Genomic DNA, 19,851 nt, shown 5'->3' with positions numbered 1-19,851 from the left:
GGCAGGCGATCTGGGCGTTGGAGGCGTCCATCAACAGACCGGGTCCTGGCCGGTGCCGGATATGGACTCCTCCAGAACCCGGTCCCGATCCGGCCCCGGGGCATCGGCTCAAATTTTGAACTATAGCGGCGACTTCATTGGCACATTGCTACGTCCTCAACAGCATAGTTTGGAACACTATGCATATTTTCAGGATCCAGCAAATGAGTCAGGTACCCGATGGGGTTGTTTTCGGCTCCACTGTCTCCTGTGGATGGCCAGGGATTTCTTTTATATAGCGCTTTAGGTCTCGCCGTTCAGCATCGTTGGAGAGAAACATGGGCCACGCATTTTTCTTGCGTAACTGATCTTGTGTCCTATTATACGCTTTTCATACAATACGAACAATGGGTATCGGCCGTTCCTTAATACCTCGGATCATGAATCCCTTCTCTTCAAGTGTGCTTGAGCCCTTGCCTAGCTTGTTTCCATTCTGAGCTAACTGTGTCTAGACAAAACTCAGCCCTTGAATGAAAAGGTTCCTACGACCATGGCCTTGGAGAAGAAACTAGAGGAGGGCGAAGATTATACACTAGTTGAAATTTCCTCTCATGAAACGCTGGTCGAGTTCCAAGAGGGCTCAGCTGCCAACCCGAACAATTGGTCTTTTGTAAGATTTATGGTGACATCGATGTACAAATATGAGAGACATGAAACTAACACGCTTCACATAGAATAAAAAGCTATACAACGCCATCGTGGCGTTAATCGTGGTGCTGAACAGCGGCATATCGTCTTCGCTGCCGAGTAATGCCGTGCCCACTATCATGCAGGATTTCGGCCTATCGGGGAATGGGCAGAAGGTCCTGCCAACTGCCATTTTCCTGATCGGGTACTGTATCGGTCCTCTGGTCTGGAGCCCGATGAGCGAGACTATCGGACGCAGACCGGTGCTTTTCTGGTCGTTCAGCGTCTTTCTGTTGGGAACACTTGGCTGTGCTCTCGCGCCCAATTGGTCGTCCCTCCTGGTATTTCGGGTCATCTGTGGCACGATGGCTGCTGCACCGCAGACAGTGGTCGGTGGTGTCTATGCAGATATGTTTTCCGATCTGCGAACTCGCGGTCGTGCGATGGCTCTGTATATGTCGGTATGGCAGGCGATGTCGAATTTGATTTGACCACGCCCTTTGCTAACCTTGCTTCCAGGCTTCGAGTTTTGGCCCGATCATTGGCCCGATCATCTCGGGCTGCTCTGTTCAGTACGGTTGGCGATGGGCGTTTCGCATTGACTTGATTTTCAGCGGAGTCACCTGGATTGCCGTTGCCTTTCTGGCTGGTATGTTGGAAGTCGATGTATCTTGCGATGTCTTGATCGCTTATGAAGTCGCCTTGAACAGAGACTTTTGCTCCGGTTCTGCTCAAGCAGCAAGCAGCCAAGCTCAGGAAACAGACGGGATGCAATCGGTACTTGTCTCCTCAGGAGTTGAAAAAGTCCGACGCGGCCTTCACCTTCACTCAAACTGTGACCCGGCCTCTGACCATGCTCATTTTTGAGCCCATCATCTTGTTCACGGCCATATACATCTCACTGGCCTGGAGTATGGTCTTCTTTTACTTTCAAGCATATCCCATTATCTTTGAGGGTGTTTACAACTTCAACGTTGCAATGACGTCTCTCACATACATCCCCCGTATGCCCTCCGAGACTCTCCATTGATGTGACGGTGATACTGACGATGAATAGTGGGCATTGGCGCTGCATCATCCTGTGTGTTTGCACTCTACTACGACAAATTCTACGAGAAAGCAAAGAAGCAAGGAAAGCTCTGGGCATCCAGTCCAGAAAGCCACCGGCTCCCCATGTGCTGTGTGTCTGGTCCCTGTCTCACCATCAGTCTGTTCTGGCTCGCATGGTCAGCCAAATCGAGCACGCATTGGATCGTCCCTGTGCTATCCGGATTGACCTTTGGACTCGGCTATCAGACGATTTTCATCTCACTCCTGACCTATGTCACCGACGCCTACCGGATCTATTCTGCCAGTGCCCTGGCAGCATCGGTCATTATGCGCAGCATTGCTGGCGCGCTGTTTCCCCTCGCTGCAGATCCACTCTATGCAAAGCTTGGGGTGTCGTGGGCGACTTCTGTCCTTGGATTTGCCGGGTTGGCCTGCATTCCCATCCCATTTGCGCTGCTTTACTATGGCCCGTGGATCCGAAAGAAAAGTCCGTTTTGCCAGCGACTGCTGGAGGAGGACATGCTGGAATCTCCCAGTGGCACACGGACGCCCGAGGAGGTGTGAAGTTTGAACCATCTTGAATGAAATTGCTCATGACATGACGACTCGACGAGTTCTTTGATTGTTTGTTCTCTTGCTGAATTGACTTGAGCCTGCATACATACTGCATTTCGGGGTGTTGCTTATAGAAAAGTTCTTTAATCATCAATGGCATTTCTCAATTCCAATGCGATCACGGTGCTTTTAGGCTAGAAGTTGATGTCGGATCCGAATCTCGGCCATTCGGACAAGTTCAACGCTCGGAGCGGCCATTCAGCAAACGCCCGCGCCGAAGAAGATGATCAGCAATAAATACATACATATGCCCCTGGCCATGTTGGATGTTTCTTTCGTACAGTAGCAGCTTCTAAAGACATCGGATTCGGACAAAAATTGTTTCACGCATTCCTCGCCATGTCTATCGAAGAGAAGACCGAGTCAGCCAACTTGCCTTCGCCTGCTGATTCGGAGCATACCACACTTAATGAGACCACGCAGAAACCCGGTGGTAACGATGTCGAAGACTCCAATTCACGGAATCCGAGTGACCCTGCACCCGATGGCGGGTTATCTGCGTGGTTGATGGTGCTGGGCGCGTGGTGTGCGTTGTTCTGCACCTTTGGCTGGATCAACAGTATGTGTTCAACTCCTTGGAGATATCCAGCAACGTTCCAGGGCCAAATTAACCAACTATAACAGGCGTGGGCACTTTCCAGAACTACTACGAGGCCGATCTGCTCCGACAATACTCGTCGAGTACCATAGCGTGGATCCCCTCGCTGCAAATCTTCTTCATGTTTGCAATGGTAAGCCACACCTACACCTCCCCAACACTCCACAACTGCAATTGACCTCGCCGCCACCAGGGACCCATCGTCGGTCGACTCTACGACACCTTCGGCCCCCGCTACGTCGTCATCGGCGGCTCCTTCCTGCACGTCTTTGGCCTGATGATGGCCTCCATCTCCAAGGAGTACTACCAAATCCTGCTCTCGCAGGGTGTCTGCAGCGCCATGGGCGTCTGCGCCATCTACCAGCCCGCCATGAACTGCATCCCCAGCTGGTTCGAGCAGAAGCGCGGCACTGCCTACGGCATCGTCTCGACGGGGTCGAGTCTGGGCGGCGTGATCTTCCCCATCATGGTGAGCCGCCTGATCAACGAGGTGGGCTACGGCTGGGCCATGCGCATCGCCGCCTTCATCATCCTGTTCCTGGTGTCCATCACGATTGTCACCGTGCGCTCGCGCGTGCCGCCCACGCCGCGGGCGCTGAATCGCGACAGCTTGCTGCGCCCATTCACCGAGGTCAAGATGCTCCTCGTATTCGTGGGCTTCCTGTTCTTGACCTTCGGGGTGTTCGTCCCCATCAATTATCTGGTGGTGCAGGCCATCGACGCGGGCATGAGCTATAATCTGGCTCAGTACCTGGTCTCCATGCTGAATGCCGCCAGGTAAGACGCTACTTGTTCCCCTGGTCGAACTGGGAAACTGCCTGAGGATCACATTGCTAATCTGCGATTTCTTAGTCTCTTCGGCCGCATGTCCGCCGGCATCGGGTCCGACAAAGTCGGCGCCTACAACATCCTCGTCTCCGTCTGCTACTTGGCCGGCATCTTCGTGTTGGCGCTCTGGATTCCCGCGACCAGCAACGCTGCTATCATTGTGTTTGCGTGTTTCTTCGGGTTTACGTCCGGCGCCTACGTCTCCCTCGCCACCGCGTTGATCGTGCGCATCTCGCCCTTGCCGGAGATCGGGTATCGATCCGGCTTGTTGTTCTTGGTCTCGTCCATTGGTGGCTTGACGACGAACCCGATTGCGGGCGCGATCGTGCAACATGATAACGGGTCGTATACGGGGATGAAAGTCTTTGCGGGTGTGTTCTTGCTGGCGGGTAGTACGGCGGTGCTTGCGGCGAGGCTTTATAACACGGGCTTGGTGCTCAGGGCCAAGTTTTGATGTTGGACGTGATTCTTGTCTTTTTTATTGCCGTTTCTATAGATCTGCTCCCTCTTCTCACGTACGATACAGAGCCCTTCAAAACGTAATGCATATATCTTGGTCAAGAATATCAGGTGCTCCAATCACGGTCTGGATGACATCTCCAGCTGTCATCGTACCGACCTCGTCATGTACAGAATAGCAGAAGATCCCTAGATTATAATCAAGTCATGACCAATCGCCGGGACTGGCTCACATCATCCCACTCGCCATCTGACCCGCCCCATCTTGTCCCATGATAGCAATACTCTGTGCGAGATAGTTCCAGTCCGGAAACTCCATCCAATTAAAGTCCCAGTTGTCAATATCCAACAGCGCCGTCTCGGTATTCTGCTGCACTGCCTCAGGCATGGGGGCAGGAGCACCCCCGGGAAGGGCAGGCTGTTCATTCTGAGCCGCGGCCGCGTGCGACTGACGGATTCGCAGCGCCTTCGCCCGCAGCTGCACAAGCATGGGCCACTTGGGACCGGGATCGGGCCACGACGGATCGCGCTCTGCCAGTTCGAAGTGGCGGTTCACTCCGTACCAGGCCTGCTCGACATGCGGGCCGGTCGGGTACACGCACAGATGCCACAGGATATAGGTTAAAAGGTGGAACTGCGTGTACGTGGAGGCCAGCCAGCGGAAGCCGCGCATCAGGTCATCGGTGTACATCTCGATCCCGAGCTCGAGCGCTCGGCAGGCCATGGCGAGGAGCTCTTCGGTGGCTTTGTGGTCCACAGACGAAGAGCGCGCACCCTGCAGCTGAAGGATCTTCTGGCGCATGTGGACTTCTGATTTGGAGACGAGGACTTGCGCAACCATAACGCCCTGTCGGTGGATGGGGATGTCGAGATCGGCGTATTGCAGGTATTTCTCGTTCAGCGTTTCTCGAAGCTGGGCGAGGAGTTGGTCTGTCCGGGCACCGTCGCGGGATTCGCCTGGGGAGCGTACAATTGGCACCCACATCTTATTTATTTCGGCTATGATGAGAGAGAAGGTGGTCTCGGTCCAGCGGGGCTGGGACGGGACGGGCTCTGTCGTTTTTTCGCTTATGAATTGATCGTCGATGTTGGATGGCATCTGGGTGTCCCCCACAACCTCTTGTTCGGTCAAGGTGATGCCGTGGTCCTCGGCCATGCGGGCGTCGGTCGTGTAGAGAACCCACCAGATCCGTCGGCGGAGCTCGCATTCCAACGGTGACAGTTTGAAGTGTTTACCATCACGGTGGAGACCGATGGACTGTGCTGCCCGAATCGTCAACCCACGGAGCGTGAACCCTGATCGGCCACTATTGGTGTAGCGTAGACACGTCTATTACAAAAGAGTCAGAAGACGGATTTCAGAAAGGTTTGTGCATCCAGCTTACCAAGTATATAGCCATTGCCTGCAGCGATGTCACGGTGGGGGAATCCAGAAAAGATGAATTGTACATGGCCAATTCCAAGCCCTGCTGGTACCGGCGCAGCTCCGCGCGAACTCCCTCGTTCCCGGGGTCATCGGAAACGAGAGTGGTAGTCGCACCGAAGAAGATCGCAAACAGCAGACAGTGAGTATCCGCTCCGACCGATTCGGGTCGATTGATGGCAGCAAAGATGCGTGGCTTCGTCGACGGAACGTGAAGGACTTTGACCACGGGATCAACGCGGCTCAAAAACGTCTCCCAGAGCATCGTCGCCTGCCATCGAGGTGGATGCAGGGCTTTCACGTCCATGTGGACCATCAGCGGATTGGTGATGATCCCGTCGACCTTGAGAGGCGATGGTTTTCTTGGGACATTCTGGTTCGTGTTGGGTGACCCGATGGCCGACTGCAATTCGTGCTCTTTCTCTAGAACGCGCGACAGTAGCGGCTCGTCGATGTAGCAGCCGTCCTTCACCAGGAATCCGTGATGGGCCGGTTGGCCGGCCGACAGTCGGTGACTCGAGGGTGTCTCGCGATCGCGATCAGTCGTGACAGTGGATTCACGGTCGGACGGCCCCGTCTGGCCGGGCTGGTTGGTCGACGGGCTGCCGGCGAGAGTCGCGATGGACCGCTCCAGCTGTTCCAGTCGCGACACCACATCTGTCACGGTTGTCTTGGGCGGTCGGCGCTTGACTCTCCTCGGGCCTGGATACTGACACGGCACGTTGAGGCGTACACATTTGGTGCATGGGGAACCCTTGTCGCAGCGGACTTTGCGCTCGTGGCAGCGTAGACACGAGCGTTCCACGTTGTACCGGCGCAGATGCTCCATGGTGTGATTCAATCCATCGCACCGAATGGGACAAGGTGAAGTGACGTCCACGAGCGACTCCTTCGACGCCTCTGATATAAGCAGAAGACGCCGTCAGAAAGAAGCTTAAACCAATCATCGCGGGGGGCGCTCGGCAGTTCGGGGTTTGGCAAAGACCGAGATCAACCACGCGCCAATGCGGATCGGCGCCGGGATGATTGAAGACAAGCTGGAAGAGTCCGGCGTGGTTGGACGGTTTGGAACCAGCATGCGGGTTTCTTTTGTTCTCCAAGAACCATTGCTGGGCATGCCCTCTATTGAACCTTTCCAAACCCCGACAAGACCCGAATGGCAACACATCATCCATATGATACTCTGTGTTGACTATCCGGTGACGATCCGTGTTTCTATCAAGCCCCCTTCATCGCCGCTTGAACTGCTCGTGATTCTTTGCCATGAATGGATTAACCAATGAGCTGGTGGTGACATTGGATGAGCTCTAACTCTCAGTTAATCGTGTGAATGGACTATGGAAACGAGGCAGATCACTACAAATGACTTGGTAGTAACTTGATTCAGAGTGATTCATACTTCTGACCCGACGAGGATAGCGGAGCCAAAACAAAACATGAACATACAGCAGCAGAGGACTCGCTTTGCTCTCAAACTCAACTCGGATAGCTCCAGGCAATCATCTTGTTCTCTCAACTTCTCGTCTGTCCCCATTCGGGGGTGTATGACTAAGCAAAATCGAATTCGCTGAATTAGGAAAGCAACACAGTGCGTGTGATGAAGGTTGCATCTTTCTGCTTTTGCGCAACTCCACTGATGCTATTTCCCTGTCTTTGAGTTTATACAACTTATACTGCAAGCTGGCTTTCCATATCTCATTCCTATCTGCCAGGCTCAAAGGATTGGCTACGATTCTCAACTATGAGTCTGACATATATACTCTCTTCGTGACTTGGATGCTAATCGCACAAGAGATAGTCTGGTACACGTTTATCTCCTACAGAAGGCAGGAAATCACTCGCAAGTCGCGTTCCCTTGTTCAATCCTGCTTTTGGCAAGACTTGAGGAAAGAAACCCCGTCACACATGGAATAGAATGAAATAGTATAAACAACAAGAATAAGCTTAGATCGTGTAAAGCCATAATCCATTATTATGAACATCAGTTTTCCCACATTTAACCGCTGAAAATACTTCACCACCCAGAACTCCCAAGTCCGCAAGGTGATACGCTCGCCACCCAGAATAAACAAACGCAACCATTCAACCCAGGGATGTCATATACTCATGAGATCAGAAGATCACGTACACTCATGCCTTTCCTCCGCTGCGTATCAGGTCCTGTCCTGCTCTCGGGCTGAGTCGTGAGAGTAGTACTCCCCGCAAAGTGCTCACTGATCGAGTCAGCCGTGCCTCTGCGGTCTCGAGTCAACATGAGCAATGCAGCCGATGCCTCGTGATCAATGCCTTGGAGCTCCTGCAGCTTGTCCATGGATGTGTATGTAGGACCCAATGCCGGGCTAGGAAGCACGGAGGACACATCGGGCAGAGTGTGCACCGAGGGCATCCGAGTCCGTGGGGAGAATGACGGGGATGTATCTGAGATCTGAGTACCCGTGGGCACGATCTCGGGAGAGGTTGAGGTAGAGTAGGAGTAGTCGGATGAGGGTGGACGCTGAGGAGGTTGCTGTACTGAGTCAGTGCCTCCCTCGGCAAGGAACGCGGGTGATGTTGGAGATGGCGGTGCAGCGGAGTGAGTAGCCCCGGCCGTCTTGAGGTCTTGGATGCATTTTTCCAAGTAATTGACATAATCAATACTGGCCTACATGATATAATCAGTACTGTAGTTTTGAATGGGAGAGTCAGAAGGGAAGCATACCTGGAGAATGGCCAGTTTGTGCATCTCCTGGCCCTGGCAGGCGGGAATCATATCCTTCAGTGTGCCAAACTCTTCATTCATCTTGGATCGCCGGCGCCGCTCAATTAGACTATGGGCAGTCTTGCGAGCGATTTTGCGCCCCGCAGCGCTGGTCGCACTGGGCTGCTTCTTCTTGGTGTTGATAGTGGGTGCGGCTGAGTTGGCCGCCGACTCGGGCGACGTCTGGGTCGAAGTCTTTCCGCTCTCCTTGGTCTTTGCGGGGACCTTCGACGCCGCCGGAGACTTGGGTTTCATCTGAATGATCTTTCGGGTCCGGGTGGGAGGGGGTGGGAGATCAAAGTCCTCCAGGGGACGTTTTGTGGCAGTGCCCGACCGGGACGAGTTAGGGTTTCCCCCTCGAGCAGCGAGTTCGGGAGATGTAGGTGATGCCGGCACATAAGTCGGATCCGAACGAGACGAGCGCCGGCTGGCGGTATCGACATTGGCGGAGCTCAAGGCGGCCGGCGGCAGCGCAAATGCATCGGAGCCGTCCACGGGCTGGTCCTTGATGGTGAATTCTCCAGACATGGCAGGAGTAGGCGGCAAGCGCGAGCGAGACATGACCTCACAGGGGGGGAGAAGGGAGAAGTTGCACAGCCGGGAGTGAGGGGAGGGGAGACAGAGACAAACGTTATATATGAGAGCAGGAGGGCAGGAGGACACCGCAGGACGTGCGACGCAAATGTATAGAGTGTCGCGTGCTTGAGCAGCCCACGAGCCGCAATGGCGGGCCCTGATTGGCGGGCGGGGTAGCTCGTGCCGCAGGGCGCAACGGGCATTTGCTGGCGGCGAGCGGGTCGCGGTGGGGCGGAGCCGAGCTTATCACTCCACCGAAGTATGGGACTGGAAGTGACTTCCCCCGTCATAGCCAGCTGTATAGTCGTCCAAGTACCTCCGGGGTTGATTTTCCCCATCCAGAGGTGGCAGCCCAGCACGTGCGCCTTGGACTCGCCATTGCCGTGCCATGACGGATGCAGCAATCCATATGCATTTTCCCCATGTCATTCCCCCGTCAATCCTCGAAGTATCTGGGTCATATCTAGGCAATCATCTATTGTCGTTTGCTTTCCACGGTTCTATCCAGGTACGTCTTTCTGCTTTCTCCGGTGAAAGATGCTATTCATATCATCTAAATTTTGAGCAAGCTCCGCTAAACCGACGCCGAGCACGAATAAAACGCCTGCTACAAGCACGGGGCCCTAGCTAGAATGATCCCGCAATCCGCTCCAAGAACTTCTAGAAAACTAGCACGCCAATAGTCAACACGCCAAAAATATTTGGTACAGGGGTATCCGATTCCAATTCCACTTCTACCTCCCGCTCGCCCTAAAAGTCCTCCGGCCGGCACTTTTCAACGCAGCGCAGATATGTCTGCCAGCTATTGTCGTACCAAGACAGTCATTAGCCCTAACCACTCCCTGGGTACTTCCAGCGCAACACTTACCAAAACTTATCATCGTCGGGCACAGCAAGCGAGCACGTTTGTGACTCCAGCGAACACAGCTCGTGGCAGTGGTTGACATTGACATGCTTGTCCTTGGCCGCCGCTTTCACTCCGTGCTGGACGTGGCCGTGGGTGCCATTCTGGGGCCGCGGCACCCCCGTCGTCAGGATCGCTTTGCCACGAGTCCCCGTCCCCGTGGAGGTCGCATGATAGGCGCCAGTCGAGTTGGTCGGAACGTGCACATGGATGCGAGCGCCATGGTAGGCGCCGGCGAACCGAGGCATAGCGGCCGCGGTGCTGGCCAGCACGGCGAGGCCGAAGCCAAGCAGGTTGATCATTTGCATGGCGAAGAGACAAGTGGAGCACAAACTCAGAAGCTGACAGCAATGGGCAATTCCCAAGGAAGGGATCGGTGGTTAGGGCTTGAGTGTGAAGTAGATCTCCCGGGCGTGCTGTCACCCCCCTCGGGTCGGATACGGCTATATATACACCTTCAACCACTCCGAACGATGCGGCCACGGAGTGGCTGGCTTTCAATTCCCCATGCTATCGTCCTACAGCCTCCTGGATTGCACATGTATGCAATTGGTCGGCTGCAGTATTAAAACGGTAGTACAAGTCAACGTTGATCCCTAGGTTACGGCATTCCACATTCCAGTCCGAGGCGTGTGTGGGAGTCAGATCCCCCATTGGCCCCGGAGTGCCTCAATTCGAAGAGGCTGGGGATGTCCAGCGTGATTCTGGAACGTTTGCAGCCCCAAAAATAGTTCTAGCAAGGCGATTCTTTCAATGGATTGTGATATAAAGGCGATGACGGCAAGGCATTAAAGCTATCAAAGAACGACACACAATGTCGACCTCACATTCCAGGACGCGTATGTCCCAGAGAGGAGGCCCAATCAGAGGGAGTCAGGCCAGGTCAAGCACAACTTGGCTTTGCGCATCTGCCGAGAAACGCGTTTCCCTAGAGTGGAACTCGCATGGATATGACAGGGAACGTTGACCAGACCGAGTGCGCGGCGACGCAAGAATGGCTTCTGCAAACCTTTTAATGACGCGACTGGCGCAGAACCTCTCCTTCATTGGCGAAGGAGTGAATTTCCGACGCCTTGATCTTTTGGTGATTGGCTTCTAAGCAAGGGCACGGGATTAGCTCAAGGGAGGTGGCTCTTTACATTCGGGATGCACATCTACCTTTATATTTCTATTGGGAGTATACACTTTCATGCCAGTCACTTCCGATCTACCCAAACAGTCTGTCAAGGATAATCTGGCCAAATGTCTTCTCCGCAGGCGACCTGTCCATGCGCCAAATGCGATTGCCCGCGCGCTGGCTTAGCCAGAGCCCATGGTCACTCGCACTCTCTTCGTCACCCTCAATACGATGGCGGTTACGGCGGTCAATTACGCACATCCCACGAGACCACTGACCAGTAGTCTCAATACGAATGTCTTCGGGCGAGTTGGCCGAAGGGGCCCACTGCGAGTCTTCAGCGGTTAGGGCGTACCAAACGCAGACCGGGTCATGTAGACTCAGCTCCGCGGAATCGCCAACGTGACCTGGATGCAGTCGTTCCAAGGTCCGAAAGGTGTGTGCCATAAATGCAGAGACCCATTCTGCAAGAGGAGACCCGGCAGTGAGCAGGGGCGTGACGGCTTCACGGAACTGGCCCCGCGAGACATTGTGGCGCAGAGTGATATCCAGTGGGAAAAGCCGGAGGGTCAACTGCCGGCTCAACTTCGCAGGATATGGGGGCAGCAGCGGGCTGCGTGTGGGTGGCAGAGTTGAGTTGGGGGTAGGGGAAGTCAGGGCAAACACCCGCGCGGCGGCAACGGCATCCGCATAGGCGTTGAACTCACCCACTGGCGTCACCTGCACAATCCAATATCAACTCAAGGACTTGATACACATTTTGAGAGGGGGTGGTATGGGCTCAACTCACGTTGCCAGGCAGGTGCACTGCACCGCCCATGACCACGACTTCCTTCACACGCAGGAAGGTCTCTGCGTCTTCTGCGGCAGCAAGTGCCAGATTTGTGAGCGGACCGACTGCCACCAAGGTCACGGTGTCCGGCTCATTTTGGGCTAGTGCACGGAGGATCTCTTTGTGTGCAGGCAATCTCGACGGGATGAATGAGTGGTCACCGGGCTTGGCACCGGTCTGGATAGGTTTGATGCCTTCGGGATCCAAGGCCGGGTCAAAGAGATGCTCCCATGCTTGAGTAGGGGTGAGGTGCGGGTGCTGGATCCGTATATCAGCTTAAATCGGTGACCTGGGAGAAGGGAGCGTGACATACACTAGCATGGATACCTCCGAGCCCATCGGTTCCATCTGCGGGGTAGGTGTCAGAACAGATCGGTCCCGTTCTCAAGTTGCACGATACATACGGAAGTAATCCGCCAGCATCTTCTGATCCTCTAGAGGATCTTCCGCACCCATGGCGACCACCGGGCGGAAGGCACGCAATGTGCCGAAGCCTTCGGGCCGGCCTTTCTCGCGGCGCCACTGGGTCTCCCGCTCGAGAATGTGGAACATGGAGACCACATTGCGCAGGCAGCTAATTGAGAGAATGATTAGAAAATCGGAATGAAGTCCGACGGAACTGTGTCTAGCACTCACTTTTTCACCTCGATGTTGCCAAACGTCAACGAGATGAGCAACACCTCCACCTCCCCTGGCGTGGATGACAGCGCCAGCAGCAGGGCGAGAATGTCGTCAATGCCCTAAGTCATGATGAGTATTTGCCGGCTTCACATCCATTGAAGGTGCAACACTTACGGGGTCGGTGTCGATTATGATCTTCTTGCCAGCCATGGTGAGTAGTGGGGGAGCAGCAGGACAGACTAGATGATCGAAGTGGGATTGATAGTGACGCTTATCGCCGACCGTCATCGTTTGGGTGCCTCAGGCATCACTTCTGCCCCCTTTCTCCTTTTCGAGATATCAACAGATGGGAGATCGGAGTATACAGTTCGATGGGTAATTCCTAGAGTATACCCACCATGAGACTTGTGATACGCAAACGAACCCGTTTGCCGTGCCGAATCTTCATCATCTGCATTTACAGCTGCAATCGCCCCCCGGCACCTCCTTTCCCCTCGTGGTGGTTGGATGTGTGAAGGCGCCTGCAAGGGAGGATCAGATCGCCCTGCCGGATCGACGCGAATCTTTCGACAGCAACGCCCCAGAGGTCCTTGCTCAGCATAACGCGCTAGTATCATGTAGCTAGGTCCTCCGTTGGGTTCCTGTCGAATCGATATGGAGTACGGAGGATATACCGGAGGGGGGAGCGGGAGACGTGGCCTGTTCACGCACCCTGATTTGCACCAGCTCTCCACTCGACGAGGGTGCATGGGCGCTTTTTGCCTCTCAAGATCCAAGGGGAAATGAAAGTCTTGGAGGTGGATGGTAGTGGTAATTTACTGCCATTTTACCAGTTCCGGGGGGGGTTAGCCTCCACTCGACTAGCCTCATAATAACGCCTTTCATGTCTGGACGGGGCATGGACTGAGTAGACTCGTGGGGAATCGAGGATTTAGACTCCGTCGAGTTTCGGCTGACGATCCGCAGGAGCAGGAGGGCCATCGCTGGATTGCGAAGGAAGGAAAGTATACATCAAAGAAAACGGTCCAAGTAAGAGAAGGGTGCATCGCGCCCTGCTGGAAGGCAGCGTCCCAGTAAGATGCGGTACCAATATTACCTCACGAATACCGACCCAGGGCCTGGCCCGTACGACGCAGTACGCCCCCCGTACCGTACCGGAGCCCACTCCAAGTGATTCCAAAGCGTGTCCTTTTCGACACCTCCTTCTCCTGTCTCGCTCTTCACGTTCCTTTGCGCGAACTGCCCTTCTCTCCCTCTTTTCCCTGCGCTTCCATGCCAACAGAGGTCAGCTCTTCTTTGCGTTGACTTCTTCCCTTCCGGCCAGGCGCAATCCTGCCCGTTGAGTGTGCAGCGCTGCCCCCGAACCTCGTCTCAGCAACGCATCGCCAAATCCCCTTCTACCCAGCGGCAAAGAAACCCGGCTCCCTGGAGTTGGCTTTCTGTTCCTCCCGTGATACACGCTCCCGTGGACTGGATTCTTGCGATCAATTGCGCCTACGTTCGCCACGACTATCGATGCTAGGCCGGGTCCTCTAAGTTCGCTCTCCTCCCCCCGACCATCCTCCTTTTTCCTCGGTACCCGCGTACAAACACTTCGGCTTGCAGCTGCAATTTGACTGTGCGCGTGCGCGACTGTCCTACCCCCCCCCCTCAAAGCACGGAACCCTCCAGTAGTGTGAACTTACTTGATCCACGACGTTTTGCCTGGAACGACCTCTCCCCGACTGTACGTGTGGAGTGCAGGCAACCCCAGCCCCAACCGGGAACAACTGGTACTGACGTGTGCTTAGCTCAATGACGATGAACCCTTATCTCAGTTGGGCTATCCTGCTCGTGGTGGCAGGTGGTCTTGGATGGTACTACACCAATGGCTCGAACCAGAAGGCCAAGACGGTTGTCCGAAGTGCGGCGGAGAAGACCGAGGCCACCATAGCCCCCAAGAAGCCAAAGCGGAAGACAAAAGCACCCGAGCCCGCCCCAGCCAAGAAGCCAGAGGTGCAGACCGTGGTGTCGCCTCCCACCACCGAGGATGAGAAGCCGGACGAGGAGATCGATCGGAAGGAGATGGCCCGCCGTCTAGCGGGCATAAAGAATGGCACCTCCCAGGTCACGGCTCCCTCCAGCAAGAGCCAGAAGAAGAAGCAGAAGAAGACCACTGCCCAGCTTGAGAGTGGCTCCCACGCCTCCTCGACCACCGGCGCTGATGCGGATGATGACCTGTCTCCCGCTGCCTCACCCCAGGTGAACGCCACTGTGCCGTCGGCTGGCTATGTGTCCGACATGCTCGAGGCCCCTGCCCCGGGTGCCTCGGTCCTCCGTGTGACTGGCAACGTCGAGTCGGAGCCCAAGAAGCAGAAGGTCCAGTCCTTCAAGCAGGTCGAGACCAAGAAGCAGCGCCAGCAGCGCCTCAAGAACGAGGCCCGCAAGCAGCAGGTTCAGGAGGCAGAAGAGCAGCGCCGGAAGCTGCTCGAGAAGCAGATGCACGCCGCTCGCGAATCTGAGCGCCGCGAAGCTAGCCGGTCTCAACCACCCACCACCAACGCCTGGCAGGCCAAGAGTGCGACCAACGGAGTCAACGGTGCCCCACGCGCTGCGCCCGCCCCTGCTTCTGCCCCGGTGCAGCTGCTGGACACCTTTGAGCCCGCCCCGGCCGCTCCCGCTCAGAAGAAGTGGGACCAGGGTCTGCCCTCGGAGGAGGAGCAGTTGCGCCTGCTCGGAGCCTCCAAGGGCGACGACGAGTGGACCACCGTCTCTACCAAGAAGCCTAAGAAGAAGGGCGGCAAGGCCGAGGAGAGCGTCAGCGAGACCAGCGCCTCGGAGAGCCAGCCGGCCCCGGTGGCCTCGATGCCTGTCGAGCCCCGTGTGTCAGTGACGCCGACCTACATCCCCGACATCTTGCGCTCTCGTGAGAAGGGCCACCCGCTGGACTCGGACTGGGCCGCGTGATGTCTTGTTTCCATTCGCCGTCTATATGCCATTTCTCTCTTCACCTTGACCTGTATTTATTATCTTGATTTGGCTTTGGCGTTTTCGGGGGTGTGCCATAATACCAGCGCCCTCTCTCTCCCTCTGTGGGGGAAATGAGCCCACCACGCAAAATCATCGTGGCGAGACTGTCCCGCTGGGTCGCGTAAGGAGCAAAAGCACAACTTGGGCGATGTGTTTGTTTTGTGTAGTCCAGCTGTATTACAATTGAAGCATAGCTTGCAATCGGGCGTTTTGTCTCACACGTGGAATGAGGAACCAAGTCGCAAGTAGAATGTGCAGAATGTCTGGTATAGAGAATGTAGGCGCAGAAACCAAAACGCGATCTTTCGTCACGGGGCCCGAAGGGGCTTAGCGCCGAGTTCCGGGCATCGTGGCCTGAAGAGACCCTCTGTATATACCCGGCTCCACCCTGTATTGACTTCCGTGAACCCTTCTTCCCAGTACCCAGCTCGTTCTCGCCTTTCCTCTTTCCTTCGCCTCTCATTCCCTCCTCATTTCGCCATGGCCCAGATCCGTGGCACCGCGGGCTACAATCTCGGCCACCAGAACCCGTTCGGCGGGCCCGCCAGCGCCGATGCCACCAACGATCCCAGCCCGCTCGACGCCATTCGCGAGCAGACCAGCAAGATTGAGGACTGGCTTGACACCATGTCCGATCCCGTGAAGCCGTACGTGTGATTCCTGCTCCGTCTGGGGGCTGCTGGAGAGAGACCACAAGCAATCAACACGCATCCAAACAAGGGATTCGAACGGATACACTGACACCGTGTTCATTTGGCCTCGACAGGTACCTTCCCGCGATCGGTCGGTTCCTCATCGTGGTGACCTTCATTGAGGACTCGCTGCGCATTCTTACACAATGGAACGACCAGTTGGTCTACCTGCGTGACTTCCGCAAGAGTAAGATTCCCTTAACCTCGAAATCGTGGCCCTCGCGACTCGCGCCCTCCCGAATGGCCCACCACCTCTCCTCCCTCTTCTACGCCTGTAACTCTGTCTAACTCGATCTGTTTGCTTGGACTATAGTCCCATGGGGAATCACACACATGTTCCTGATCACCAATGTGATCGCCATGTCCGTATGTTCGACCCTCGTCATCGCCCGCAAACGCACCGAGTACGCCGTGGCTGGGTTGTTGGCAGTGGTTATTACCCAGGGCCTGGGATATGGACTTATATTCGACCTGAACTTCTTCCTGCGCAACCTGAGTGTCGTCGGTGGTCTCCTCATGGTGCTCTCGGACTCGTGGGTGCGCAAGAAGTTCGTGCCTGCCGGTCTGCCCCAGCTCGACGAGAAGGACCGCAAGATGTACGTGCAGTTCGCCGGGCGTGTACTGCTGATCTTCCTGTTCATTGGGTTCGTCTTCTCCGGCCAGTGGAGCTTCTGGCGCGTTCTGGTCAGCCTGTTTGGTCTGGGTGCCTGCGTCATGGTCATTGTCGGCTTCAAGGCCAAGTGGAGCGCCATTATCCTTGTGGTGCTGCTGAGTGTGTTCAATGTGCTGGTCAACAACTTCTGGACGGTACGACTACTTCTGATCTGACTACTCTTGACTTGACTGACCGATGACCAGCTCCACCCTCACCACCCGCACAAGGACTTTGCCAAGTACGACTTTTTCCAGATTCTGTCCATTGTGTACGTGTCTTCCCCTGTATTTTTCTTTTGTCTCCGGCGAGTTGCAACGTTCTAACTCTGTCTGCAGCGGGGGTCTCCTCTTGCTGGTCAACATGGGCCCGGGCCAACTGAGCATGGACGAGAAGAAGAAGGTCTACTAGAGCGGGTAGAGAAAGACGATTGTTCGCCCTTCTCTATATACCCTGCGGCTCTTGCAATCAAACGACCAGAGGAGGGAAGCATGGAAAATCCGAGCGAGAAGCCCGCTCTCCTAACTTAAAATATTGCATCCTCCGGAGCTGAAGTCGTTCGACCCGCGGGGGAGATTTTTAGCGTCTTCATTGCTATTTGCATTGTCCCAAGAGATCCGTCATCCAGATCATCCCTTCTTCCGCGTGCTACCGTCTTTCTGCTCTCATCCCATAAATTGGTTGCTCCCCACCACTTCACACTTCACCTCCCAGGGATTGAGATATTGAGATTTTGTGATCGTCTCTCCCATTTTCCGGCCATTTTCCTGTTTCTGCCTCTGCCTCTTTTTCATCCTACAAAAAGACATGTCCTGTGCATGCGATGATTTCAAAAACGGATCGTGATTGAATCAATAACGAATGACAAGTTTTATTGAGGTCATGAGCAGCTTGACCTAATGTAATACTAGGAGCATTGTATTGGGGTTGTTCGCGTCCGCGGACTAAGCTCAGTAGGCCGGTGCAAGCTTCGGTTGTCTTGTGCTCGGACAATCAAAGTTGCAGCGTAGACATGAATCATCCTGCCGGGCGGCCAGCTCGCACTTTCGTCGAGAGAGGAGATGAGGCTATGTAGGACGCCCAAGGCTGGTCATGATACCATGGACCCAATCCAATAGCTGTCAGCTTCGCATGGTATCACCTGGACACTAACTAAGTAGGTTGCCTTGGGCGGCCTGATCAATGCCCGCCCAGAATAATTAAACGCCGAAGGCATATATATATAAATATACAATGCAACAAATTTGACAGTGACGCTTGGGTGATTTTCCAAATCCAATGATTCATCATGCTATTTATGCGCTATGTATGTAACCCGAACGGTGGAGGTGATTATGGTACAGGGCGAAGAGAAGAAAAAGGTTGTCTAAAGATAGGTAAGGATGTTGATAAAAGAGAAGCCAAGGATGTGGTTTTCCCAAGCAAGAAATGATTGATAGGGTGGCTTCTTTTCGAGGCCAGAAAGGAAGCTGTGAAAGAGTGATAGGGTGGGTGAGGATCGGACGTCGCTGCAACTCGCCTTACGCTGAAGCCAAGCGAGATTTTTGTGTCTTTCGCTGTTGGGGGCATTTGGACCAGCCATGCAATCAATTCCCAAGTGGAAGAATGACACGCGTTGTAGTAGCGTTGTAGTAGGCGGGGAAGTCGATGAAAATTGCAAGAAATGACACAACGCTTGCTCTTTTTGCTCGAAACGCCGGGAGACCGAGAATGGAATGGGTGGAAGAAATGAAGATGGGAAAGGGTGATGTGATCGAGGGAGATGACGAGTGGTCGAGTTGGAGTATTTTAGTTGGGAGATGATGAAGGGAAAGCCCGTTAGATGTCCATGCTCCAACGCCATGGGCGAATGCGTTCGAGTTGTCCGAGCCCAACCTCGTCGCGCATGTCATCATTGATCTCCAAATGCAAGAGGTGGATTTTGTTCTTGGGGCCCCGCGGCTGCAAGGTCGAGAGAGTTTTGGAGATCTGGGGGCGTCCGTATACCTTCTCACTATCATCTGTCGATTTCGACCCCGGTCGTGTGGCGGGTGTGTCAGGATACTTCCACGACGCGATCAGGGATTGATCGTCGGTGTTGGCCATGGAGAACATTGAATCGGATCGAGAATGACGGGAGATATCTAGATCATCGCGGCCTATACTATCGGAGCGTCCACGCACTCGAGTCGCGGATGGCCGGCTTGGTAACTGCTGCTGGATGACGTTTTTGTCAAAGACTCCATCGCCAGTGTCATTGCCAATCCGTTCATTGGCCCGCGGGTTGCGACGGGAGCTGGCCTGAGTGACGTGAGATAGACCATCTCCGGGAAATTCTCCAGCATTGTCGTACGAGGACATGTCGGATCTTTCTTTTCCGGCCATGACTCGTGCGCTGGGCGGTGGCTGCAGCATCCACCGGGTTTCGGCGCGGCTGCGCGGCCCACTGACAATGGGTGGATGGAGATCATTGACCGGTGGCACTTGGGCAGCATAATACTTGGCCGGCTCATTGGTGTCTGCACGACCACGACCCGAGAAGCCAATGGACGACCCGCGTACTTCCTGGCCCCAAAGTGGTTCATCTTCGCGCTGGTATCGCATCCAATTCAACCGATCACCCAGCGGTTGCATGAGACGCCCACTCTTATCCTTCTTCATTTGTGAGCTTTGGTCCGTGGTCCAGCTGTTTGTTCGCTGGTTATTACGGTGGCCACCTCGACGGGTCGGGGGGCCCGGCCCCAAGGCGATCTCGTCGCGCCAACCTGCGTTGGTACTGAACGGGGTCGGCTGCGGGAACGGACGAGGCTGGTCGCTGACCAGTTCGTTGTCGCATTTTTCCTTCAGTCGTTGTGCTCGAGCAGCCTCCTTCCTGCGCTTCCGCCGGTCGACGCTCATCGCACATGGGGTGCAGGTGGCGTAGTAGAACACGGCCGACTGCACGCCCCGGTAGAGCCACATGGCTGACGCGGGGGAAGGGGGGTTCTTTTTTTTTTTTTTTGTTTGGCGTTGACTGTTTCTGATGATTGTGGGGGGATCCCCAGGTGCACGCTCACGAGGGGCTTTCGGACCGGTCGAACTGCTGAATCTGAC

The 19,851-nt window shown here is 55.0% G+C and overlaps 9 protein-coding genes across 9 annotated transcripts; 4 read left to right on the top strand and 5 right to left on the bottom strand.

Annotated features, from left to right (window-relative positions):
* Positions 1-386: 386 nt before the first annotated feature.
* On the top strand, positions 387-2,280 carry N7459_007198 (putative MFS multidrug transporter; the record flags this gene model as incomplete). Its single annotated transcript, XM_056946366.1, has 6 exons — positions 387-438; positions 492-649; positions 714-1,127; positions 1,186-1,315; positions 1,377-1,670; positions 1,724-2,280. The coding sequence occupies 6 exons, from the start codon at positions 387-389 to the stop codon at positions 2,278-2,280; spliced, it is 1,605 nt and encodes a 534-aa protein (XP_056798365.1).
* A 390-nt stretch (positions 2,281-2,670) lies between these two features.
* Positions 2,671-4,211, top strand: N7459_007197 (putative MFS monocarboxylate transporter (Mct); the record flags this gene model as incomplete). The annotated part of the gene is made up of 4 exons (XM_056946365.1): positions 2,671-2,890; positions 2,956-3,062; positions 3,123-3,706; positions 3,782-4,211. 4 exons carry the CDS (start codon positions 2,671-2,673, stop codon positions 4,209-4,211), a joined length of 1,341 nt encoding a protein of 446 aa, XP_056798364.1.
* A 234-nt stretch (positions 4,212-4,445) lies between these two features.
* N7459_007196 (C6 transcription factor) lies at positions 4,446-6,468 on the bottom strand (the record flags this gene model as incomplete). The annotated part of the gene is made up of 2 exons (XM_056946364.1): positions 4,446-5,546; positions 5,602-6,468. 2 exons carry the CDS (start codon positions 6,466-6,468, stop codon positions 4,446-4,448), a joined length of 1,968 nt encoding a protein of 655 aa, XP_056798363.1.
* Positions 6,469-7,743: 1,275 nt separating this feature from the next.
* On the bottom strand, positions 7,744-8,937 carry N7459_007195 (uncharacterized protein; the record flags this gene model as incomplete). The annotated part of the gene is made up of 2 exons (XM_056946363.1): positions 7,744-8,280; positions 8,338-8,937. The coding sequence occupies 2 exons, from the start codon at positions 8,935-8,937 to the stop codon at positions 7,744-7,746; spliced, it is 1,137 nt and encodes a 378-aa protein (XP_056798362.1).
* A 765-nt stretch (positions 8,938-9,702) lies between these two features.
* Positions 9,703-10,164, bottom strand: N7459_007194 (uncharacterized protein; the record flags this gene model as incomplete). The annotated part of the gene is made up of 2 exons (XM_056946362.1): positions 9,703-9,754; positions 9,821-10,164. The coding sequence occupies 2 exons, from the start codon at positions 10,162-10,164 to the stop codon at positions 9,703-9,705; spliced, it is 396 nt and encodes a 131-aa protein (XP_056798361.1).
* Positions 10,165-11,063: 899 nt separating this feature from the next.
* N7459_007193 (putative nucleoside hydrolase) lies at positions 11,064-12,636 on the bottom strand (the record flags this gene model as incomplete). Its single annotated transcript, XM_056946361.1, has 6 exons — positions 11,064-11,693; positions 11,764-12,063; positions 12,119-12,153; positions 12,210-12,379; positions 12,442-12,545; positions 12,601-12,636. The coding sequence occupies 6 exons, from the start codon at positions 12,634-12,636 to the stop codon at positions 11,064-11,066; spliced, it is 1,275 nt and encodes a 424-aa protein (XP_056798360.1).
* Positions 12,637-14,220: 1,584 nt separating this feature from the next.
* Positions 14,221-15,372, top strand: N7459_007192 (uncharacterized protein; the record flags this gene model as incomplete). The annotated part of the gene is made up of 1 exon (XM_056946360.1): positions 14,221-15,372. The coding sequence occupies one exon, from the start codon at positions 14,221-14,223 to the stop codon at positions 15,370-15,372; it is 1,152 nt and encodes a 383-aa protein (XP_056798359.1).
* A 543-nt stretch (positions 15,373-15,915) lies between these two features.
* On the top strand, positions 15,916-17,190 carry N7459_007191 (protein ERV29; the record flags this gene model as incomplete). The annotated part of the gene is made up of 5 exons (XM_056946359.1): positions 15,916-16,082; positions 16,202-16,314; positions 16,441-16,934; positions 16,986-17,050; positions 17,118-17,190. The coding sequence occupies 5 exons, from the start codon at positions 15,916-15,918 to the stop codon at positions 17,188-17,190; spliced, it is 912 nt and encodes a 303-aa protein (XP_056798358.1).
* Positions 17,191-18,597: 1,407 nt separating this feature from the next.
* On the bottom strand, positions 18,598-19,719 carry N7459_007190 (uncharacterized protein; the record flags this gene model as incomplete). Its single annotated transcript, XM_056946358.1, has 1 exon — positions 18,598-19,719. The coding sequence occupies one exon, from the start codon at positions 19,717-19,719 to the stop codon at positions 18,598-18,600; it is 1,122 nt and encodes a 373-aa protein (XP_056798357.1).
* Positions 19,720-19,851: the final 132 nt, after the last annotated feature.

This window comes from Penicillium hispanicum (genome assembly GCF_028827665.1).
Source record: "Penicillium hispanicum strain IBT 35686 chromosome Unknown utg000006l_segment0_segment0, whole genome shotgun sequence".
NCBI classification, from domain to species: domain Eukaryota; kingdom Fungi; phylum Ascomycota; class Eurotiomycetes; order Eurotiales; family Aspergillaceae; genus Penicillium; species Penicillium hispanicum.
This window is presented reverse-complemented; position numbering and strand designations above follow the sequence as displayed.